General features: G+C 40.4%; 1 protein-coding gene across 1 annotated transcript; it reads right to left on the reverse strand.

Annotated features, from left to right (window-relative positions):
• Nucleotides 1-1,296: 1,296 nt before the first annotated feature.
• On the reverse strand, nucleotides 1,297-25,264 carry LOC117384582 (cell surface glycoprotein CD200 receptor 2-like). Its single transcript, XM_055228349.1, has 8 exons — nucleotides 25,041-25,264; nucleotides 21,377-21,450; nucleotides 21,182-21,276; nucleotides 18,821-19,141; nucleotides 17,288-17,602; nucleotides 15,209-15,484; nucleotides 14,590-14,691; nucleotides 1,297-1,707 (listed from the first exon to the last, which is right to left on the reverse strand). Exons 3-8 carry the CDS (start codon nucleotides 21,249-21,251, stop codon nucleotides 1,703-1,705), a joined length of 1,089 nt encoding a protein of 362 aa, XP_055084324.1. The 5' UTR covers nucleotides 21,252-21,276; nucleotides 21,377-21,450; nucleotides 25,041-25,264; the 3' UTR covers nucleotides 1,297-1,702.
• Between the last annotated feature and the right edge of the window lie 914 nt (nucleotides 25,265-26,178).

The following is a 26,178-nucleotide window of genomic DNA, read 5'->3' on the forward strand; positions in this document are numbered from 1 at the left end:
TGAATCTGCATGCTTATCACTTATTTCCAACATCACAAGTATGAAAGTAAGCAGATTTATAGCGAGGAAAAAAAACTGGATGGATTTGAATACTATGTAATTATATGACTTTTTCAGTATGACCTACATGACCTTCAGAAACCCTCATGTTTAAATAGAATGTTGCCCCCTAGTGACTGAGAAGCAGATTGTTTTTTTCCTGCGCATATGGGAGGTGTTCATGTTTTTCCAGTTACCACTTGTTTTGGGGGTATAGTACCTGTGGATAATATTAATCATCGTTTTCATATGATACACAGTTAAGTGGCAGTTTGTGGGGGAAAAAAAAGCTGAAAAAAAAGTACAAAAATACAGAAAGTAGCGCAAATGGAAAATTCAGTTTAAACCATAAAAGTCCTATGTTACACAGAACTGACTGATATGAGCTTTAAATCATGATATAATGATGTTGCCGCATCAAAAACGCACCCGGAGTTGTGTTTTGTTGTTTGAGTAACACTTTATTATTAATGTGTCTAAATCTCCAAAGCTCAAAATGCGGCGTTCCACCTTGTGATGTCATCAGGTGGTAGTTTTCAAGTTAACAGCTCCTTTTACCTTTTGTTCACTAGAAATGGGCAATTCCAGGGCTGAAATCCAAATCTAAATGATTCTAGTGAAGGTGTGTGGAGTTTAAAAACACAGTGGAGCACTTCCTGTATTACCACATGATGACATCACAAGGTGGAACAGAGGAGAGGAGAACTCATCTTAAATTTGCAGGGTTTGTGCGTTAAACATGTGTGAATGAAACAAAAACAAAACACAACTCCAGGTCTGTTTGTGACATTAGAACGTAGATCAGGAAAATAGTGTGATATGTGCACTTTAATTTAACAAAATAAAAGGTGTTGTCATTTATTTTTATTAATCTAAACATAACTATTGTGTAATTTAGACAAGTTTTGGCTCTCGTTTGCATTGTGGTTGCTAGGTAACGGAACTGGAATTACCTTTACGTATGTCACATCTGATGTCCATGTCCAACCAGGAAGTAAAATTGTAAACTTCACAAGAAAAAAACCCCAAAAAAACCCCCGAATTGTCAAAACTGGGCAATTTTTTTGTAAAAATGTTTTTGTAAAAAAGATAGATATAATAGTATATAATAGTATATAATAGTTAAAAATAGAAATACAGTTTATTTCTTCTGGTTTGAGTGTGAGGTGGAACAAACCCTTGAACCATTTGTGTTGTGATGTTGAACAGACAAGACGTTAAGTTTACATCAACATTTTATTAAACGAAAATAAAAAAATATGGTTTTAGCTAATGCTTTACATAAATAATATTAGGGCTTGGTTTGCAAATATAAATTGTAATGTAGTGTTAGCGAGTTCATTGTTATGTCAGCTGTATACACCCATATGACAGCACGTCCCATCCTTACACAAGCTTCAACCACAAATGTCAGCCGCTGCCTTTTACTGTCTACGCTGTAAAAGCTAAAATAACCTCTCTAAACTTACTCACACCAGCATCATGGGCGTTATTCAATTTAAACAAGCCTTCTACGTCTTTAAAAATAAAGTAAAGCTAGTTCTGTGAAGTTGAGGTGATGTAGGTGTGTGAGTGTTGGTTTCCACAGATCTCGTCTCATCTCGTCTGTTGTCTGGGTGCAGTGGTTGTTGTGCGAGGTGGGGAGCTCAAAATGACGTCCAAGTCAGTCTGTAAAAGATAAAAAGATATATATAAGTATTTTTTTCAACTTTCAAACTACAAAATGTACTATTTTTGCAGAGAAATGTGGGTAGAGATGATGTTTATGCAAGTTCCAGTTGCATTTAGTAGAAAACTGTTGGACAAATTAGATGCTAACTTTGAATTGCTGACAGTTAGCATTGTTAGCTTTAGCCACATTAAGTAATAGTTGACAGAGTTTGAATTTGCATTTAGCTGAAAACAGTTGGACAAATTAGATGCTAACTTTGAATTGCTGACAGTTAGCATTGTTAGCTTTAGCCAAATTAAGGAATAGTTGACAGGGTTTGAATTTGAATAACAAAAACAAAAAACAACAACAACAAAAAACAGATAACAGTCTTAACTTTGAAGAGCTGAACATGAGCATTGTTAGCTGTAGCCAAATTAAGGAACAGCTGACAGGATCTGAACTTGAAAAAAACACTATCAGTGCTAACTTTGAAGTCTTAAACCTTACCATTGTTAGCTTTAGCCAAATTAAGGAAAAGCTGACAGGGTATGAATTTGAAAAAAGCTAACAATGCTAATTTTGAAGTGCTGAACATTAGCATTATTAGCTTTAGTCAAATGAAGGAATAGTTCACAGGATATGAATTTGAAAAAACACTATCAATGCTAACTTTGAAGTGCTAAACTTTAGCCAGATTAAGGAACAGCTGACAGGGTTAGAATTTGAAAAAAGCTAACAATGCTAATTTTGAAGTGCGGAACATTAGCGTTGTTGGCTTTAGTCAAATTAAGGGATAGTTGAGGGTATAAATTGAAAACAAAATAACATACATATATATATATATATATATATATATATATATATATATATATATATATATTATTAAAAATAAAGAAACCCCTCTCCACAAAAACTAAAACACAAATTTTACTTAAAATACAAGCTTATTTTACAAAAACATATTAAATTTGCATATGTGAGTTGTACAAACATTTGACCAAATACAATGTGAAATGCTCATGTTTTTCAGTTGAGGTTGCAGATTAAAATGCACATTCTGGGTTAAGTGTGTCAATCCATCCATCCATCCATTTTCTTCCGCTTATCCGGGGCCGGGTCGCGGGGGCAGCAGTCTAAGCAGGGACTCCCAGACTTCCCTCACCCCGGACACGTCCTCCAGCTCCTCCGGTGGGACCCCAAGGCGTTCCCAGGCCAGCCGAGAGACATAGTCCCTCCAGCGTGTCCTGGGTCTTCCCCGGGGCCTCCTCCCGGTGGGACATGCCCAGAACACCTCCCTAGGGAGGCGTCCAGGAGGCATCCTGAGCAGATGCCCGAGCCACCTCAGCTGGTTCCTCTCAACGTGTAGGAGCAGCGGCTCTACTCCGAGCTCCTCTCGTGTGACCGAGCTCCTCACCCTATCCCTAAGGGTGCGCCCGGCCACTCTGCGGAGGAAGCCCATTTCAGCCGCTTGTATCCGCGATCTTGTCCTTTCGGTCATTACCCAAAGCTCATGACCATAGGTGAGGGTAGGAACGTAGATTGACCGGTAAATCGAGAGCTTCGCCTTCCGGCTCAGCTCCTTCTTTACCACAACGGACCGATACAGCGACCGCATCACTGCAGACGCTGCACCGATCCGCCTGTCAATCTCACGCTCCATCCTTCCCTCACTCGTGAACAAGACCCCGAGATACTTGAACTCCTCCACTTGGGGCAGAGACTCACCACCCACCCGGAGGGAGCAAACCACCTTTTTCCGGTCGAGAACCATGGCCTCGGATTTGGAGGAGCTGATTCTCATCCCAGCCGCTTCACACTCGGCTGCAAACCGCCCCAGTGCCTGCTGCAGGTCCTGGCTCGAAGAAGCCATCAGGACAACATCATCTGCAAACAGCAGAGATGAAATCCTGTGGTTCCCAAACCAGGCCCCCTCCGGCCCCTGACTGCGCCTAGAAATTCTGTCCATAAATATAATGAACAGAACCGGTGACAAAGGGCAGCCCTGGCGGAGTCCAACATGCACTGGGAACAGGTCTGACTTACTGCCGGCAATGCGAACACAGCTCCTGCTCCGGTCATACAGGGACCGGACAGCCCTTAGCAAAGAGCCCCGGACCCCATACTCCCAGAGCACCCCCCAAAGGACACCACGAGGGACACGGTCGAATGCCTTCTCCAGATCCACAAAACACATGTGGACTGGTTGGGCATACTCCCATGAGCCCTCGAGGACCCGATGGAGAGTATAGAGCTGGTCCAGTGTTCCACGACCAGGACGAAAACCACACTGCTCCTCCTGAATCCGAGGTTCGACTATCGGTCGGATTCTCCTCTCCAGCACCCTGGAATAGACCTTACCGGGAAGGCTGAGGAGTGTGATTCCCCTGTAATTGGAACACACCCTCCGGTCCCCCTTTTTATACAGAGGGACCACCACCCCGGTCTGCCATTCCACAGGTACTGTCCCCGACCGCCACGCGATGTTGCAGAGACGTGTCAGCCAAGACAGTCCCACAACATCCAGAGACTTGAGGTACTCAGGACGGATCTCATCCACCCCCGGAGCCTTGCCACCGAGGAGCTTGCCAACCACCTCAGTGACTTCAGCCAGGGTGATGGACGAGTCCGCCTCTGGGTCCCCAGTTTCTGCTTCCTCCTCGGAAGACGTGACAGTGGGATTGAGGAGATCCTCAAAGTATTCCTTCCACCGCCCGACAACATCCCCAGTCGAGGTCAGCAGCTCTCCACCCGCACTGTAAACAGTGTTGGTGAAGCACTGCTTTCCCCTCCTGAGGCGTCGGACGGTTTGCCAGAATCTCTTTGAGGCCGTCCGATAGTCCTCCTCCATGGCCTCCCCGAACTCCTCCCAACCCCGAGTTTTTGCCTCTGTGACTGCCCGAGCCGCGGCACGCTTGGCCTGCCGGTACTCATCAGCTGCCTCAGGAGTCCCACGAGCCAATAAGGCTCGATAGGACTCCTTCTTCAGCTTGACGGCATCCCTTACTTCCGGTGTCCACCACCGGGTTCGGGGATTGCCGCCGCGACAAGCACCACAGACCTTACGACCACAGCTACGAGCAGCCGCATCAACAATAGAGGTGGAGAACATGGCCCACTCGGAGTCCATGTCTCCAACCTCCCCCAGGATCAGGGAGAAGCTCTCCCGGAGGCGGGAGTTGAAGACCCCCCTGACAGAGGGCTCCGCCAGACGTTCCCAGCAGACCCTCACAATACGCTTGGGCCTGCCAGGTCTGTCCGGCTTCCTCCTCCGCCAGCGGATCCAACTCACCACCAGGTGGTGATCAGTTGACAGCTCAGCCCCTCTCTTCACCCGAGTGTCCAAGACACGCGGTCGGAGGTCAGATGACACGACAACAAAGTCGATCATCGACCTCCGACCTAGAGTGTCCTGGTGCCATGTGCACCGATGGACACCCTTGTGCTCGAACATGGTGTTTGTTATGGACAAGCTGTGACTAGCACAGAAGTCCAATAACAAAACACCGCTCGGGTTCAGATCGGGGAGGCCGTTCCTCCCAATCACGCCCCTCCAAGTGTCACTGTCGTTACCCACATGGGCGTTGAAGTCCCCCAGGAGAACAACGGAGTCCCCGGTTGGTGCACTGTCTAGTACCCCTCCCAGGGACTCCAAGAAGGCCGGGTACTCTGCACTGCTGTTTGGCCCGTAGGCCGACACAACAGTGAGAGACCTGTCCCCGACCCGAAGGCGCAGGGACGCGACCCTCTCGTTCACCGGAGTGAACCCCAACACGCAGTGGCTGAGCTGTGGGGCAATGAGCAAGCCCACACCAGCTCGCCGCCGCTCCCCGCGGGCAACGCCAGAGAAATGGAGAGTCCAACCCCTCTCAAGAAGATGGGTTCCAGAGCCCAAGCTGTGCGTGGAGGTGAGGCCGACTATATCTAGCCGGTAACGCTCAACCTCCCGCACAAGCTCAGGCTCCTTCCCCCCCAGCGAGGTGACATTCCATGTCCCCAGAGCTAGTCTCCATGTCCGGAGATCCGGTCGTCGAGGTCCCCGCCTTCGACTGCTACCCGGATCTCTCCGCACCCGCCCCTCATGGCTCCTCCCGCAGGTGGTGGGTCCACGGGAGGACGGCCCCACGTCGTTTCTTCGGGCTGGGCCCGACCGGGCCCCGTGGGGAAAGGCCCGGCCACCAGGCGCTCGCTGCCGAGCACCCACCCCAGGCCTGGCTCCAGGGTGGGGCCCCGGTAACGCCAGTCCGGGCGACGTAAACTGCCTTGTTGTATTTTTCTTCATGAAGGGCTTCTGAACCGCTCTTAGTCAGACCCGTCTCCGAGGACCTGTTTGCCATGGGTGACCCTACCAGGGGCATGAAGCCCCCGACAACATAGCTCCCAGGATCATTCGGGTGCTCAAACCCCTCCACCACGTTAAGGTGGCGGTTCGGGGATAATAAGTGTGTCAAGTCTCACAATAACCAAAAGGTAGGTGGTTCAAATCTCGCTAAAGCCCATACTGCTGCTGTTGCTTCTTTGAGCTATACACTGATTATATCTGATATTACAATGTTAAGGAATAGATTTGATACTCAATACTAAATCCAATAAGAGTGAGGACGCCTCTCCACAGATCTGACCTGTAACTTGGTTTGATGGTGTCACGGGAGCCTTTTACCGAAGTCTACTCTAACAACAGATAGTAGTACAGAAATATATGCAGCTTGCTTGCCTGTTTTGTGTCATTCAACGTTGTAGCTAGTTTGTGGTAATAAAACAACATGGTAGCAATTAGAGCAATTAGTAGTATAAACAGTTGGTTTGTAGTAGTAGTAGTAGCAGCTGTATTAGTTGTTGAAGTAGCAGCTGTAGTAGTAGGTAAATGGTCATTTTTCTATAGCGTTTTTCCACCTTCAAGGCACTTAAGGCACCCCCAAAGACACAATGACAGTAATTATCTGTAGGAGCTGGAATTACACCGCCAACCTCCACCACTGATATTTACGTCAAGAGCGGGATTCGAACCGCCAACCTTCAGATCAGCAGACAAACACTCAACACGCCAACTGAGCTACTGCCGCCGATGTCTCCAGAGAGATAGACATGCTAACAGCTGAATTGTGCAACATTAAGCTCTAAATCTACCCTTCTGTCTACAGCCGGGTATAAAGTATTTTCTCTACGCTGGGATTCAAAACAACCCTGCGCAAAAATATAGTAATTACTTCCAATCCGTCTGACGCAAAACACCACATGCTTGAAATAATGACACTGTGCATTCCAAAGCAATAATTAGGTGAGCGCCACACCTCCGGGAACATGTGGCACCGGCGCATTTGAAGCGATTTTACTCCAAAACGCCAACGTCTGAAGCATGTGACCTGAACGTGCTTGAACATATGGCTGATATTGGCTGGTAAACCACTCAACACTCGCTCTAAAATGTAATAAAAATAGTAGCGCAGGTGGAAGTTGTTTTATATTAGACTCCATGATGGACAGAGGATGTATATGCGTATTTTAAGCTATTTTAAAAACACTTTCATGTGCCTACACCTTAATTAGCCTTAATGAACTATGAACAAAGACTTAATTAATAATGAACAAACGGTTAGTAAATGCTTAATTAAGGAGTTAGTATTAGGGTGTTATTTAAGTGGTTACAAAGCCTGAATCATTCTCAGAGGTGCGTACATTTACTAAGTTACTCTTATTTGTGTAATTTTTTTAAGAAATTGTACTTTTCAGAGTACTTTTCTAGCAGCATACTAATATTTTTATAGAAGTAGCACTACTCTGACTTGTGTAAACGTTTTTAGTAAGTCTACAAAGCTTTATGTTAATAATATGAAATGGTTTGAACAGTTGTATTTCTTGCAGCTCCTTCACATATTCATATTTAGTTTGTTTCGTTTTGTATCTGTTTAAAAATACCAGATTTTGTGCATTATTTCAAGTTTTGTCTTTCAAATTGTATTTACATTCACTTCAAATTATAAATCAGATGTTACGTCCTGACAGTTACTCTTCAAGTTTAATTTCTTGGACCACTACTTTATACTTTACTGTTATGAGAGAGTAACTGTCTGCTGCCCTATACTCCACCCAGGGGCCCTGAGGTGGAGCTGGCTGTGCCCAAATCCTTGCTCAAGTCCAGAAGTGACAGAGTCTTTTCTGGAACAGCGCCCTCTGCCTGTCAGATCCTCCCAGTCAAGTCTTAAACACAGCTTAAGACTAAACTGAAACCCCACCTCTTCTCCCTGGCATTCACTACAAACTACACAGGATATATTTGCGCTTTATTGCTCTTTTCCTATGGATTGTGTTATCTGGATACTGATTTTATTGCTGACTTTTATGTGAAGCACTTTGGTCATCTGAAGCGGTTTTAAACGTGCTCTAGAAATAAACTTGAATCGAACGTCAAAACATTATTATAAAGTGCCCTTCCTGTTACCTCCAAGTGTTTGTCAAAAAGGATGCAGCCTCTCCCTCCCAATTTCCTGCCCTGTTTTAGATTAAGATGGTACTGAAAACACACACGGGTCTTTGTGTTGCACTTGCCCTCAATGCACCTTAAACCAAAACAGGGAACACACAGGTTGTATTTGTAGTCTGAAACTGCGGTATGTTAGTGGGTTGGCGCGCGGTTTGGGCTCAGACATTACAAGGCCGAAATGGGCACGGACGGTTTGAGTTACGGTCCGGCAAACACAAACAGTAAGAGTTGTTAGGGGTGTAAAAAGGGTCTGGATTCAAAATTGAAGTCCAAGTTTAAAGTGAATGTTACAACGTCGCCACGATACAAAGGAATAGACTAATTTCAATAACACAATGCTAATAAAAAACACAATTTAGACAATAGAATGTGACTTTCTTTTCTATTCCCATGTGGCCTTATGGTCCAGGGCCGGCTCTAGCTTTCACGGGGCCCTAAGCTGAATTTGTCTCTGGGGCCCCCTCTTGGCTCAGCTGTTGGTGATTCACATTTGACGACATTCTGACTCTGCTCTCATCACCTTGACCAGTTGTTTTTGGATTTATGTGACCAATGTCAGACTGAAAACATCCAGAATGTCACAACTACCACAGTCACAAGAACAGAACACAAACATATAAGAGGGGTCAAGATTTTTTACAATTCTAGAGATTTTTTCTTTGTTTCTGGTGGACTTTAATGTGTTCCAGTTGGCGACAGTGAGCTGACATTTACATTATGTCGGGTCCTTGCTCCGGTGTAAACGACTCAAAAACAAACGTAGCAGCAGCAGATATTTTGCCACTATAGATATAAAACAAATGTAATGTTAGGCTGCTGTAAACACACAAGCCCTGTGCTCAATAAAACTTGATATATTATATTATTTTCAGTATAAATGTAAAGGCTATTGGGGGCCCCCTGGTGGCCTCGGGGCCCTAAGCAGCTGCTCAGTTTGCTAATAGTCTGGACCGGCCCTGATGCTAGACTATGTGTCTTATACTTACTCGGATACAGCTCAAGATCATTCTAAACCTATTCAGGAAAGGTTCATTTCTGTCCTGTCAATGGGACTATGACGTCTCTATACTTAACCCAGAACCATTTTTATCATTCAAACAGTTAAGCGCCCCAAGTCTCCCAATAACCAAAAGGTAGGGGGTTCAAATCTTACTATAGCACAACTGTTTCTGTTGCATCTTTGGGTAATACATTTAAACCCACATTTATCCCAGTCAGAATAAGAGACCACAGTGATTGGAATGGGATCTGGCTTTAAAACTGACTGAACTGTTGCACTCCAAATGCAAGGGGAAAAGTAAAAAAAAAAAAAAAAAAGCAAAATAAATAAAATAATAATAATAATAATAATAATAATAATAATAATAATAATAATAATGTAATAAAAATAGAAATAAAAATTGAAACTAAAAATAAACAAAACTGAATTAAAATCAAACCCTCAAATCCTCAATAATTATTTGTGGAAAACTTATTTTATGATATTGGCATTACTTGGGTTGTTCAAATTGACTTTATGTGTCAAAATTCCCCTGCCTGAATACCGTAAATTCACAATGAAGGATTATCTTCTGTTTTTTTCAAACAAGAGCAAAAATGTTCCATATGCCTCTGACTGCTCTCAGACCTCTGCTCCCCATCTGCATTCTGTCACACTAACTGCTGTGTTCTTCTAGTGACCCTAAGCCTCTACAAGTCTACAGCCAGTGTTGGGAAGAAACTGAAAATACTGTTGTACAAGCAAAACAATTAAAGAATAACATGAGCTGAGAAGTTGTCTTGAATCAAAGAGTCTGATTTATTAAAATTATTGTGCACGATTATAAAGAGCTCCCTGTCCCTGGCTTTAAGCTGCATCATTGTCCATAGATACTGCATATTTATACAACACAGATAAGAATTACATGAAACAGAAAACCAGTTTAAATAAGGAGCACGAGGCTAAAACACTTCTTGAGATACAGGATAAGCAGTTAATCTAAAATGTGTCAGACAGTGGCCAACAGAGTGCAGTGTACTGGATCTCCAGGTCAAATGGATAAGATATAATTCAACTAAGAGATAAGAAAATGGGACTAAGAGGTCTGCAGACGAGTACCGAGTCTATACAACAAAGTACAAATTAGATAAAACACTGTAAGTAAAGATTTCCATTACAGTTAGGCTTCAAACTGCTCAGTGTTAGAGACAAAAACAGAAAACGCTGATCTTGTGGTGAGCGTCAGACAAACATAAAGCTGTTTTTAATCCTATGCTGCGTCTTTACACTATAATTTAAATGCGACTCCATGTAGAAGTATTCTTTGTCTTCAGAATACTGTGCTGTAATTGGCCAATGAATAAGAATAGTGTTCTTCCCATCACTGCCTACACCCTGCGCCTCAACCCGCACATAGAGAACTGGTTGTTTTCAGTGGAAGCTCGCTTAAGCCTCACACACTGCTTTAGTCTAGACCCTGATTCAGTGACCTTGAAAGAAGATATATTTTGGTTTAAGTCCGTATGACAGGTTTTCAGGTTTTTACCATGGTTACTACCTGCCAAACAAAGTAATAACTAAGTATTTCTCATAGTTTTACAAAATTCAATGGTAACACCAAGGAGCATGATTTCCTGACAATCATAGAAACATTTATTTAACCAAAAAAATAAAAATAAAAATAAAATGAGTGATGCACAGGAAGTCAAATCATAAATGTGAAACTATTGGAAAACTAGCTATTTTTTGTTTTTGTTTTTAGTCAAAATCTTAAATATAATCAGCAATGGAACATAACAAAATAAAAGTAGTAAAGTACTGTATTTAGGTATCTGTACTTTACCTAAATAAATTTTCCAGTGGGTACTTTTTACTTTTACTTCAGTACATTTGAGAGCAGTGTCTGTACTTTCTAGTCCACTAAATTTTAAGTAGATTTTTTTATGTGATACTTTTACTTGAGTTTTTTTTTTTGTTTTTGTTTTTTTTTGCTCTGGTAACAAAACTGAGTACTTCTTCCACCACAAAATAAAATAAAGTACATTTTAGAATAATATGTAGTCTCCCCATAGACTCTATATATAAATGGACATAGCTAACCTGCTAGTTGCTGCGTTCTAAATAGAAAGTGATCATGGGCGCACTTCCGACTAGATTGTTTCTGGCTCCAATTCACTTTACATTAGAAAACTGTGGCCCGTCTCTGTAACTGCGACAGTGAGTCTCGTCATTTTGGTCTTAAACTGTTTGTATCAACCCGCTCTACATGATTTTTATTTCGCTATAGTGTCCATAATTCAAGATATGAACATTAATAACAGACAAATCAGACGCCTTCTTTTCCTGATGTCGCTCTCTCTAGTGCAGGGCTGTCCAAACCACGGCCCATGGGCCAAATGCGGCCCTCAGACCAATTTTTGTCAGTCCTCATGTCTCCTCCTAAACTGCCCCAATTGATCAGGAAGTATTTTTAGTACAAATTGAAGTAATTCTACGTTTATAACCTGAATAACATCACATTGCATTGTGATACAGACCTAAAAATAGTCTTACAAGTCTTATTAAAGGTACAATGTCTCTGTCAAACCTGTGTTAAATCCACCATTTGACTCTCTGTATCGACACTGGTCTGTGGCCCTCGGCTTCAAATATGTTTCAGAATTCGGCCTTCGTGAGAAAAAGTTTAGAGACCCCTGCTCTAGTGTTAGCAACAGGTTTGATTGACAGCGTTTCTAAGTGTCCACTCCCTGCTAAACCAATGATGCTGACAGGAAGGGCCGTCATCTTCAACAGCCTTGCTCCGGATTGGCTCTTTGGTTGCTATGATACTCGCAGTCGGAATCCCAAATATGAAACTCGGCTCTAAATTCGCCGCTACAACTGCTAGCCTCGATTAGCTTTATTTGATTGGAGCCAAATGCTATGGGCAACGTCACACTCACTTAGTCCACTTCTTTACACAGTCTGTCATTCTATCCTGTCAAATGAACTTTAACTGTTGCTAGCGATTCTCAAGTCATTTCGTGTGTTGTTTTTAGCGCCGTATAAATCACACTGACATTTACAGCATGTCGTTGTCGTCTCACCGCAAAACTTGTTGATCTGTCTGTGCCTCTTTACTCCCACTGAAAAAAAATGTGCTTCCTTATCCCATGAAACACAAAGTGAAGGAGGCGTCCAGAGGAAGTGGCAAATATAAATCATGATATGAACACAGAGAGCATGTTTTGGTTAAATTGAGTTTGCTTTGGAAAAACAAAGTTCCCGTAGTCCCCAATGGAATTACTCCTATTGTCTGGACCCAAATAAGGTAAAACTTTCGCCACCGCCTTAATAAAATGTGTTCTTTTTGATACGCAGTTAGTCAGATTTTGATAACAGGGAAGTGAAGGCTGGTATTTTACTGGCACCAAAGTTTTCACAGTGACGATAGCGAAGAGTTTTCCGAAACAACGCCTATCCGATTCGTGCGGAATACCACACCTTCGATGACCTTTTCTGGAAAATCTTGGTAGAATTTTCGTTTGTTGGTTAGTTTGTCACCACCTTGCTATCTTTTCACTCAAACTTCAAGTTACAAGTAAAAGTTTAGCTTGTTTCACTTTATGCTAGCTCTGGGACCAAACTATAACAAAAGATACTTAAAAAGGCCCATGTCACACTATTTTCTGATGTTATAATGTTGTTTTGTCATCACAAACAGACCTGGAGTTGCGTTTTGTTTCATTCACACATGTTTAACACACAAATCCTGCATATTTAAGCTGAAATCTTCTCTTAAACACTCCGTTCCACCTTGTGATGTCATGCAGTGATACAGGAAGTGCTCCCTTGTGTTTTTAAACTCCACACACCTTCACTTGAGTCACTTGGATGATTTCAGTCAATCTCTACTAAATTAACTAAAGGTAAAAGGAGCTGCTAACTTGAAAACTACCACTTCATGACATCACAAGGTGGAACAGAGCATTTTGAGCTTTAGAATAATAATAAAGTGTCACTCAAACATGCGTGAATGAAACACAACACAACTCCCGGTCCATTTTGTGTCATATCGAGGCCTTTAAACACCACATAAAGCTACGAGATAAACAACTTCACATCAGTGCGACAGTAACTGCGTCTGTTTTATTATCTGTCCACGGTCGTCGGTAACTCGCATAGTCAAAATAAAAATAGGTTTTGTGGTATCCTGATGACCTTGTTGTTATGTAACTGTTGTTTTCAGTTCCCAGCATGCCTATGGTGAGCTCTTGAGAACTGCTGTGGCCAAGAATAATGCAGCTGCGTCGTTTCAATACAACACAAAAAGCGACGGCTGATTTACACTTCCATCTCATTAAATTTACACTGTGGTATTGAATGAACACGGTTATGATTCCAGGTATAGTGCACGGTCATACCTTCAGTCATTTGTCGATGAGTGTACAAAAATACTCATTTCATACAGGTTATAAGCCAGATGCCCTTCCTAGCACAATCTAATAATCGATGTGGGTTTGGTTTTAGCTTAAAGAATTCATTTATAGGTATCAGCGTCCTGTTATATGCAACATTTTGAGGATGTTTTTCCATTCAAAAGATGTAATATTTAGTTTTCAGTTGTTAATCGTCATGGTAACGTGTGCTAATTTATCACGATTCTGAAACTAATGGATAGAATAATGCGTTAAACTTAAAAATTTAAAAAAGTATAATCAAAATGTAATTATTTTCATTGGTAAAGTCAGACCAGTCGACAGAAATTTGGGGGCCCGTTGCAAGAAGTGTCACACGGGGCCCCCTCTAATATAAATAAATAGAATGAAGGTCCAATTTTAGGCCCTTAAAACCCTGGGGACCGGAACAACAGACCCCTTTGCCCCCGTCTCCTCCTCCTCTGAGTAAAGTGTTACTGGATAGCTGTACTTTTAATACTGTCTGTGCACAGTAGCACGCTAGCTAGCTCACAGTGCTCACTATTAAAATCTGAAAAAACATAAAATAATCAACCTATTCACATTCACATTAAAATAAAGACTACCCAGTTATTTTATATGTAGAACACTTCAGTTTGTGGGGTGGTTTATTATTTATTATGCCTCAGAATTAGCATTAGCGTTAGCATTGAGACACAAACATCTCGCTTTCCAAACATAGAAGTGTCCTCTGATGAAGTATTTATTTTAATTGTGTCGTGTCATCCACCCGCAGCTCCCTGTCCACTATACTCATCTTTAAATATTTATTCATTTTAGTGTGACTCTGCTAAAACCTCAAAGCGATCAAACAGGAAGTAGTGACGCTAACAGTGTGGTTACTGGTTACCGCTGTTGTGTTGTGCGGGTATTACTGCAAGAATACTGTTAATATTCTGGAGAAAAAAAAACAAAAACAAGGATAAAAGCTAATTTATGAACTATCTTTTAAAAAATATGAATTAAAATTGATTGGGCTTACCTTTATTGCAGACAAAACACTTGCAGAGGCAGAAACACAGACAGAGCAGCAACACAACCAGCACCACGCACACTGCCACGAGCACGATCAACGCTGAATTGTCTGCACACACACAAACACGAGGAAACTTCACTATTAGGACTACACTCATTTGTCACCATCTGCCTTCCATATAAGAATAATTATGCAACCTTTTCCTTTCAATTTGAACAGACTTACAGGATTTGCAAGACCATCAAAAGCGACCATAATTACTTTCTTACTAACCAAAAAATCTAAAAATACGTAGCTATTTTTGCAGATGAAACCAAAGCTAAATGTGGAATTTCCTCTGTGTATGACATTTTTAAAGATGCTATGCTGCTTTGCCTGGAATGTTCCACAGTAATGTCATTAAATGTATCTATCTCCATGGCGATTTGTGGAGCAGCATGGTAAGAATATGTATTTTTTCCAAGTTATAAATCATCTGAGCGTGCAAACTCGATGGTAAATGGTCACGGTCGCACACAGAGACGAGCAGGTATTAGACTCCACCCTCCTCCCACCTCCCAACAAGTTACACAGTGCAGCTTTAAAACAGGAATAACTATGGGAAAATATTACGTAAAGTCCATGCCATTTGTTAGCGAAACCACAATAGGTTTTTCCAGTCTGGGATGATGGACGATGCACTTGACGTCACTGAGCGACGCTGCTTTTAATAACACTGTGCTCGTCTGTGTGGTCGTGCCGTCGCTATGGTTACGGGAGGAGTACACAGGGAGTCCTAGTGTCCGATTGTCGCCCCCGAAGTCCCACTCGATGTGGACTGAAGGTTTGGATTGAGCGCTGCAGTTGGCTTCTACGGCACCGGACGGGAGGGTCTCGTAGTTCACCTTTGGCGTTGGTAAAACTGGAACAAAAGAAAAGAGACATTTGTAGTATATTTGTAGATGTTTTTTTTTTTTTTTGGAAAGTATCACAACTTAACTATGGAAAATTACTAAACTACTATCTGCAAAAGCGCTCAGAATTCTGGGTGAGAGCAATTTGAGCAACAACAACTAATTGGACCTTTATGTCCTATTCAAACCTAGAAATTTGAATAGAGAATAAGGATATCTTGGCGTTTTATTGTTCTTTTTCTGTGTATGACCTGTATTTTCATTTTTCTTGACTCACTTTGGCCAGCTGAAGTTGTTTTATGTGCTATATATAAATCAACTTGAATACCATTATGAGAAAAAAAAAAATTGAAACCACTTCCATGAGAGTACAGCGGTTCAGTAGGTCACTTTGTCAGCGTGGTAATGATTTTGACTTTGTTTACTTCCTTTTCCTGAGACGCACAACTTGTGAGCTGCAGATGAATGTCAGCAGGTCATGTGAGAGGCCAAGGCCACAGTTTAAGTCACGTGACAGGTGAATAGCACCAAACCTCAACATATGACGCAACTATTTGAACATTTGAAACATCTACGCTACCAGACAAACGTTTGGACACACCCTCTCATTCATTACTTTTACTACTTCCTACATTTTATGCACATACAAGAGACATCAGATATATGAAGTAAGATTTATGGAATTATGTAGTAAAGAAAAAAAGTGAAGTAACTACCGGTACTAAATATTTTTCGACAAAGCAAAGTGGGGCTATGTTCTGTTTAACTGTGCATATGGCGGGTTTTATTCTGCATTATTTATGTTTTGATTTGTTGTATTGTGATTTTAATGTCTTTCTTATTCTGTAAAGCACTTTGAATTACTTTGTGTACCAATCGTGCTATACAAATGAACTTGTCTCGTCTTGCCTTGGCTAGTTTGAGAATTTGAATAGAAAAAATATATATATATATATAAAAAAAAAGTGTAGTTATTTAATTTTTTCTCTTTACTACATAATTCCATATATCTTGCTTCATATATTTGATGTCTTCTGTGTGTATATAAAATGTGTAAAGTAGTAAAAATAAAAACATGAACTGAATGAATGAATTAAAAATAAATATTGAATGAGATAACTTTTGTCTGGTGTCGTTTAAAATACACTACCGGTCAAAGGTTTGGACACACCCTCTCAGTGCATTTTTATTCTTTTTTTTTTCTTATGTATGTATATAAAATGTAGAAAATAGTAAAAAAAAAAATAAAAAAATAAAACAAAATCCAGAAATATACTACAAAACTATTATGGAGTAATTATGATTTTATTTATTTATTTATTTATTATCAGATGCCCTCTCTGATTAATCTTTCTCTAGATGTAATTTCCTTTAAATGTATTTTCCTTCCTGTTACGCCAGCTTCAACTGTTGTGTCTCAAGTTACATCAGCTCCAGACAGTTATTATTACTATTATTGTATACAGGAGTAGTAATAATTTCCCCAGTCTTCTTTTTTTTTTTTTTTTAATGCATTGAAATACTTTTATCTTGGTTAATAAAACATAGTGAATTTTCCATTTGGATATTTGTTCCCTTAGAATCGGCTACTTCATGTTACATTTGAGAAGGATAAGAAAACATCCTCTTATTGAATTGTGATTTTTTTTTTTTTTTTAAATGATCTTTTTCAATTTCCCCAGTGTTTTATTTAAATTTTTGACTGCCCTATCCACCTCTGACCAATACACACTTTTCATTGGACTTTTAACGATCAAACTACTCCAAAACAGATCAGATATTGGAAGTACAAACATAAACGTGATCCTCACCATCGACCGTGAGGCAGGTCGTCGCGCTCTTCGTCCCGTCTGGATACGTATGAAACTCACAAACGTAACACGACTCATCCTCCAGCGTCGCTTCTTGTATCGACAGCTGCGAATGCGACAGATTTTTATTCAAAGTCACTCGATCTGTTCTGTGAAGCGAGAGTTTGGAATAAGACCCCAGCGTGGTCGAGTGCCCGCTCTGGTTGATCCTTCTCCACAGAACTTGATGAACTCTCGCTGGTAACGTGTAGGAGCATGGCAGAGTGGTTAGCGTCCCAGCTATTGTTGTTGTGTTGCTTTGGTGGATGACTTTACCTGTGGGATTAAATGAAAGCATGTGTAAGTTTATTGCAAAGTGAGTAATGATGTTAAATGTGGTGATTCACTGTTAATCAAACTGGTGATTCGTATTGTGGCTAACATGTAGCGCGTAGGGCGATGACTTTTTATGACAGGAAGTGTGAGCTGTGCGGATGAGCTCGTGTTTGTCTTGGAGTGAAATCTGTAGCTTCTGATTTAAAATTTCAAAAGTCGGAATTGTTAACTATATTTTTCTGTCACGTAGGCCTGCTACTCCGCCTTGGAATATTCCACAGTACGGCATTACAGTGACGTCACCAGGGCAACCAGTTACTAGCAATAAGAGAGAATGGGATTTACTGTATTTTCTGGATCATAAGTCGCACTTTTTTCATAGTTTGGTCACGGTCAGATGCAATTTATGTGGGAAAAATATGGTTTTTTCTTTATTATTATGCATTTTTTGACTGGTGCGACTTATGCTCCGGTGCGACTTATGGTCCGGTGCGACTTATACTCAAGTGCGACTTATACTCCGGTGCGACTTATACTCCAGTAAATACGGTAGATAAATGCAAGATTCAAGTTTAATGTTGTATGTGGGACTTTATACACAAAACAAACTGCAATAACGTCTCCATAGCAATGCCCAAATATAGATTTTACTAATCGATCAATCTTTATTTATAGAGGCCTTTACAAAACTCGAGGTTTTTCCAAGCGTTTTCCTGTAAAATCAAGGGTATAAAAACAAGCAGAACATTAAATTCAGATTCAAAACGTTTCTATTCGGAATTAAACAGGCCAAGGTTTGTGATATCTTACTTTGGCCTTTTTAAATCCAGGTCAAAGTCAACTATCAGCTATGTGTGCATTTTTCACTGTTTATCCAATCAAAAAGCTGAATAAGACCCTCACAGTTTGAGTGGCCAAATTCTACAGCAGAAATTAGTTTTGAGGCATGCGGCACTACTTTTAAAAGCCAATCCAAACATTTCCTTAGAAGCACTGTTAGGAAGCACATGAATTCCTAAAATCTACACACATTCCAGTACTTGATCCCACAGTTTTGGGTTCAAACTGGGCCATAATAATGATCCAAACTTAATCCTATGGTGTGTTTTTACTCTATAGTTTAAATGCAACTCAATTGGACCATATAACACTACATTACACGCATGTAGTATTCTGTAACTAACACATTTGCAAAGTATTTTTCCCATTTCTGCTTACCAGTGACTTTAACGCAGGCCTTTCCTTGTTGCTGACCGCGTGGATACACATCGAATATGCAGAGGAAGCAGCCCTCATCCTCCGGCCGCACTGTTTTTATAGTGATGTGGCTCGCCTCGTGTTGTGCAGAGCTGAGGAGAATGTTGGGATCCTGGTGGCTAACGTGGACGGGAGAGCCGGGCTGGTATGCTAGCAGGGTGGATTTGTCTTTGAGCCAGCGGACTTGGTGGATGGTGTCGCCGGCGGTGGTGGTGATGCTGCAGCTTAGGTTAAGAGACTGGCCCACTTGAGTGATGGGAGAAGGAGAAGCAGTCACCACAGCTGGAATGAAAGATTTAATTAGAAACATGTTTGATTTTTTGATAAAAGCAGACCTGTTGCGCTTGTCTCTGCTTTGTAGTTAAAATCTATGACACCCGTGGATGATTATGTTACAATTTGCACATTTTAAATCGCAATATTCATCTAAAACGACTTAAAAAGAAACAAATCCGCTGACTTCCACGTTAGAAAACTATAGATATCTGCAGCTGACATTAGTGAGTAGCAGATTATTTTTCATATGTACCAAAATGACCACGCAATGCTGCTGAATCTTGTGCGTATCACTGATTAATAAACATCGGAGAACGAAGTGCGTACGTTACAGTGGGCGTACACGGGTGGAGGTGAAAACAGGGATTTATGGGCAAAATGGCGTCTTGAAAATAAGATAAAACATGCACGAATCATCCAAATACAACTTCAGAGAGTAAATGTTGAAGGGAAACAACTATAACATGGTTAAAAGCTCCGGAAAGTCGATTTTGCAGAATAGGTCTGATTTAATGTTGTCAATAGAATTAGTTTTGTGGTATACTAATAATTCTTCAGCTTAAAATGTAATGAACGTGAATATTTTAAACAGCTAAAACAGACCGTTAAGTGGTTGGTGCTACTTACATTACATTACATTATGTCTGTTCATTTACAATTCCCACAATAACCCATCTGTAGAAGTGGTAGAGTAGAAAAAAATTATACTTAAGAGTAACGTTACTTCAAAATAATATTACTCAAGTAGAAGTGCAAAGGAGTGGCCCAATTACTCAAGTGAAATTAATTTAAAGAGTAACTGTCGTGAATTAAATGAGAAGGACAAAACATGAAATAAAGCAAAAAATCTGGTCTTTTCAAAGAACAGACACAAAAATGAGACAAACTAAATCACATCTGAAGGAGCGGCAAGAAACACAAATGATCAAATGATTTCATATTGTTACATAAAGCTGAAGTCACTTTAGACTGACTCACAGAGGGAGGAGGAACCACAACTTTTACTCGAGTAAGAGTACTGCTACTTTAATAAAATATGACTAAAGTAGGAGGGCTCTGAAAAGTACAATTTCTTTTAAAAGTTGTAAATGTAACTGAGGACCGCCCACCTCTGCCCATCAGTCCTGCAACACCAACATATTTCTAATCTTTGCATCTGGTTATACACTTAAAATACATGAGTAAACTTTCAATTAATATTTTGCCACCAGAGTTTGAGGATTAAATTGTAAAATTTCTTTCTGCAAAAAAATCTTACTGTAGGTATAAGCTCATTTTTATATAGACGTTCAAAGCATTTTACATCAAGTAACCACTTACACATTTACACATTCATACACCAGTGTACACAGACACTGGGGTTGAGTGTCTTGCCCAAGGACACAACATCAGCATTCATCTGTGGGAGCTGGAATCGCACCGCCAACCTCTAGGTCAGTGGATGTGACCGCTCTACCAATGACGTGTTTATGTCGAGAGCGGGATTCGAACCACCAACCTTTGAATCAGTGGATAAACGCTCTACTAACTACTGTAGATAACTTTAATGTCATACTGTGGGACATTCCAAGCAAAGCAATACATCTACGCCACTGGTGTCAAACTCATTTTCACAAAGGGCCACATCAACAAAATGGTTGCTCTCAAAGGGCCAGATGTAACTAAGATATATAAATCTAAATGTAACCAAATCTAATGTAAAATAAATGCAACTACTATTTAATCTTGTTAATTAACCGTTTCTATATTTATTACTTATTCAAGTTACAAATGTTGCATATGGATTTGCATAGATATGAAAAATTTGCTGTGTAACTGTGTACCTCCAGATAAACTATTATTTAAAGACTGTCATGCCTTTTAATTTACCTTGTTGCGGGCCACATAAAATGACGTGGCGGGCTGCATTTGGCCCATGGGCCTTGAGTTTGACACATGTGGTCTATGCAGAGACAAGCAGGTAGTGGACGCCCAGGTGAGTTATTTATAGAAAGGTTTTAGTAGACTTTTTTGTGTCTTTCCCCGATTGTATTAGATCGTACATACCTAAAGTCTGGGATACGGCCAGAACCAGCAGAGAGAGCAGCAAAACCAGGGGCCAGACTGTTGCGCACATCGCCGTCCTCAGCAGGTTACCGTGGCTACGAAGAAAAAAAAAAACAGTCGTAACCTCATTGTCCAAAAACGTCTGTGAATGTCTAAAAACAGCACAGAGGAGGAACGCTGTGGGAAAAGATCTACTATAGCAGTGGTCCGGTGATCCGCCTACTGCCGCCACAACTGTTACCACATCGGATTAGCAAATTCACTCCAAACTGAAAATAAAAATAAACTAAAGGATGACGTTATTCATTCTGCCATTGTATTCAAAAGATCAGTGTGTGGATGCCAAACAACTTACATAAGGTAACTCAGACGAGACTGAAGTCATGGTTTTTGCCAAACAGAAACATGGAGAACGTTTCAGCTCCAGTCTCTCCCTCTAAAACCTTCAACTTAAGCTCGAATTCTAGTGTAATAATGGACTCAGACTTGAACTTGAAAGGTTTACTGTCAAGAATAGACTTAGAGAGATTGATCCATGCATTTGTCTCCAGTAAGTTAGACTACGGTCATGTCCCACTCACGAGCCTTAAGCCAGCTGCAGTACATCCAGAACGCTGATTAAGTCTTGGTTTAATTCTAATTTAGTCCTTGTTTAGTCCTGACCTCCCGCTGAAACTAAACATGGGGAATCTGCGGTTCAGTTTTACGCAAATAAAACAGTCTTATTGTAAACATTTTCTAATCCAAGGTTTAGTTTGGACAGCTCACAAGCGCTAGTGAGCTGTCCAAACTTTCAGGTGAGAAACCAAACAAAGTCTTGGTCTGGAGAAGAATCTATGACCAAACGTCTGGAATGTTCTACAGTGTGGCGTTGAACTTGTTTAAACTGTCATTTTTTTCAATCCTTGGTGTCTTTATTTCAAACGAATACTTAGTTTGATACTGTCATGTGCTTGTCTCCAAAATTTTATGCTTTTTATTTACATTCCAGGCAGAACAAAAGCATCTTTATGGTCAATGTTTGTACTTTCAAGTCACTCAAAGCGCCTTAAATCAAGGAATCACGTCATACTTTAATACACCAGTGCACACAGACACTGAGGCGAGGTGCGTTAAGTGTCTTGCCCAAGGACACAAAGACAACATTCATCTGTGGGAGCTGGAATCGCATCAACCAACCTGTGGATCAGTGGATCTGACCGCTCAAGCAATGACGTTTTTTTTTTTTTTATGTCGGGAGTGGGATTCGAACCACCAATCTTCGGATCTGTTCCCAAACGCTCGACCATCTAAGCTTCTATCGCCCGTTTACGAAGAACAAAAGGTTTTCGGACCCTCTACTTCAAAACCGAAAGCCCCTTTAAGCAAAAACCTGATATAAATTGTTGTTTACGAGGCGTTTCTACGGTAAACAACCTCGAGGCGTCAACAAGCTACTGCTACCGGGGTCTCGTGGAGTTTTTACGACGGCCCACACTGCAGCAAGCCCCTAATTATGATGCACGAAAACTACAGGGTCACTTTGAAGTCTAGACGAGGCCAAGCCCTGAGATTACAAAAAGCAAACAAAGCTGGTACTCGATAAAATGTCTGACTAATTCTCATGTTACATCATTAGGGACAAGTAAAGCCATTGCAAAATTATTGTGAAAATGCAGGTCGTTTCACTGTAATAAAGCAATAAAAAGGTGTGATCACTTTTTACTAGCGTGGATCTTTGGTTGAACTTAAAGATGAAGTGACCAGTACAAAAGTAACACCAGACTCTCTCGGTCTAAACCTCTGAAATTTAAAGGGCTAATTAAATATTTATAGCGCCAACCTGACATCTGGTCTCCCACACGCTGCCCGCTCCTGTTTGGCACCGTTTAAAACACTTTACCAAGAGTTCATCTCCCGCAGAGGCATAAATCAGAACTGGTGTGGGCACAGCTGGGGCACCTTTTTTCTTCTTTTTAAACATTTACACCGCCAGTCAGAAGTTTGAACCTTTTTCTTTCTTTCTTTAGACAATTTTTCATTGCATTCTTCAAAGTCAGAAGTCTGCATATATTTCATTAGTATTTGGTTCATTGCCTTTAAACTGTTTGACTTGCGTTAAACATTTTGGATTTCCTTCCTCGAGCCTCTCACATTAGCTGTCTCAGTCACACCACTCTGTCTGGAGGAATGAAAGACGATTACTGCCAAGTTTGGAGGCCGTCTTGCTCGCACATGCCTTTTCAGGTCTGCCCAAACATTTTCGACAGGACTGAGATCAGTGCTTTGTGATAGTCACTCTAAAACATCGACTTTGTTACCTTTAAGCCACTTTGTCACCAGTTTGGCAGATGCTTCGGGTCATTGTCAATTTCCAAGACTCATCTGTAACCAAGCTTGAACTTCCTGGCTGATGTGTTGAGATGTTGCTTCTGTATTTCCACAGAATGTTCTTTCCTCATGATGCCGTCTATTTAGTGAAGTGCACACCTGCTGCCACCCCCTTTTTCCTCCAAACATAACAATGCTCATTATGGCAAAAGAGTTTAAGTCTCTGTGTGTATTTGCAAACTTTAATCTGTTTCTTTTTGAGTAATGTCTTCTTCCTGCAGAGTGTCCTTTCAGCCCATGTCGGTACAGTCCTCGTTTCACTGTTGATAATGACACACTTTTCCAGTTTCAGCCAGAATATTCAAGGTCTTTTGCTTTTGTTCTTGTCTTGATCTGCACATTTTGGACAAAAGCACCTCCATCACATCTGGGACACATAACCCGTGTCCTTCCTGAGTGGTGTGACAGCTGGACATTTCCATGGTGTTTACACTTGTGTATAATTGTTTGAACAGATGGACGTGGCACCTTCAGACATCTGTACATTTCTCCAAGGATGAACCAGACTCGTGCAAGTCCATGTTTCTCTTCTTGATTTCTTTTGGCTTTCCCGTGACGCTACACAATGAAGCAGTGTGTTTCAGGTGTGTCTTCAGATACGTCCGCAGGTTTGTGTCTGATTAACTCAAATGTTGTCAATAAAACAATCAGAAGCTTTCAAAGACATGACATCATCATCTGAGTTTTACCAAATTGTTACTGTATGTAAACTTCTGAGTTTGAAAAAAATAAAGAAAAATTGTCCAAAAAAATCCTTCACTCATTATTCTCACATTTAGCAAATAGAAATAATTTTGGTAATCCTAATTGAACTAAAACAGGAAAAGTTTTGTCTGATTTCATGTCAGACAGTGAGAAAAAAACATGTATGGGTCTTTTATATAAAGTGTATGTTCTGGTTTCAACTGTAAAATGTAGAAAATAGTAAAAAAAAAAACATTGAATGAGAGTGTGTGTTGTGTTTGTCTTTAGAATGACTGATTTCACATGATAAAATAGGCCAGATTTTAGGGTTTTTTTAATATAAAAACTTCTTGGTATTACATTTTAAATCCTTAATAATATTTCTGAGTGATAATTTGGGCAAACATGTCTATTTTAAATACAAAAACGTAATTATAAATGCTAAAACACTTGCTAATTACTAAAGAATCACACAAAAACCTACAAAAAAAACCCCACAAAACACCTGCCAATAAAACCAAGATCTATTTATATGTTGAGTAAACCAATATTTAATCCTATGTTTTATAAATGTGATTAGGAATGGGATTAATATTTCAAAAAACTGAAATAAATAAATGTAATACTGTTCATAATCACATGTTAAAATCCTAATATAATTTTACTAATAATAAAACGTTGTTGCTAAGCATTTGTGAACCCAGTAAGTGTAAAAATAAAAATAAAACTTCTTAATTTAACACGTTCCTCAGTCTAGAAATAGACTTGGGACGTGCAACAATGGGAAATAGAGCCTGGTACTCACCCTATGATAACAGATCTGCCACCTTGACGTCCCACGAAGAGAAATCCTGCAGAAAAATCCTCGTTTCTTCACCCAACACGTGCGCCCGAGCCCCCTGGCACTTTGCGCAATGTGGGCACTGTGCGCACTGTGGGCATGGTGCAAAAGGAGCGGGTGCGGTTTAAATACAGGACACAGACCCCGCAGAGGCTCATTCCCGGATCTGAGCTGGAGATGAAGCTGCCCGGAGGTTCAGGAATAGCACCACAAAGCCGTTTCACATCAGATCACACGCGCCTGACTAAACACTGACCCCGTGCGGTCTCCTGTGGTAACTGCAGCACATGTGCGTCACGTGTTTTACTGGAGAGGAGGAGGTAAGCTGCTTTTCTCTGGAAATTTAACACACAGGTGCTTTAATTATCACTGGGAGGGTTTGATTTGGCTTCTCCTCACTCGCTCTTACATAATTTTTGTTTAAAATCGCAAATATGATGTGCTTAGTGCCAAGTTTTTCTTGGATAAAGGAACACTAATGGAATTTCTTATAAGCAGGAGGTGGAAGAAGTGGGCGTTCAGCTTTGTACAGATACTGGAGTAAAAAAATAAAATAAAATAAAATAATAATAAAATAAATAAATAAATAAACAAATAAATAATAAAATACAAATACATAATAATAATAAATAAAATACATAAACAATAAATAAATAAAACAGAAACAATAGAATAAATAAATACATAAATTAGAAGTATATTTTTCACGTTATACTTTTACTTAAGTTAAAGTATTTAAGTACCTATTTAAAAATGTAAAGAGTAAAAAGTAAAACATTTTGAGGTCTTATAAAGCTTCAAATATACTGATTTTGATAAAGATTTGTGCTGAATTTTGTTCAACAGAAACAATTACATCAATACTTTTTTGTAGCCGTTTTTATTTGTATATTTTTGTTTGCTCAAACTACGAGCCTTGCCTTTTCTGCAGGTTTCAAGAAATCATATAAAATATAAAGTTGAGAGAGAAACAAAAAAAAACAAAAACAAAAAAAAAACAGAACCTGAGGCACTCAAAAAAATAAAAAAAATCGACAGTGAAAGACAGCTTTCATCAGCATGACCCCAGGGACAGAGTTTTCTGTGGAAGCGCCCACGCCTC

This window comes from Periophthalmus magnuspinnatus, chromosome 2 (assembly GCF_009829125.3).
Source record: "Periophthalmus magnuspinnatus isolate fPerMag1 chromosome 2, fPerMag1.2.pri, whole genome shotgun sequence".
Taxonomy (NCBI): Eukaryota; Metazoa; Chordata; class Actinopteri; order Gobiiformes; family Gobiidae; genus Periophthalmus; species Periophthalmus magnuspinnatus.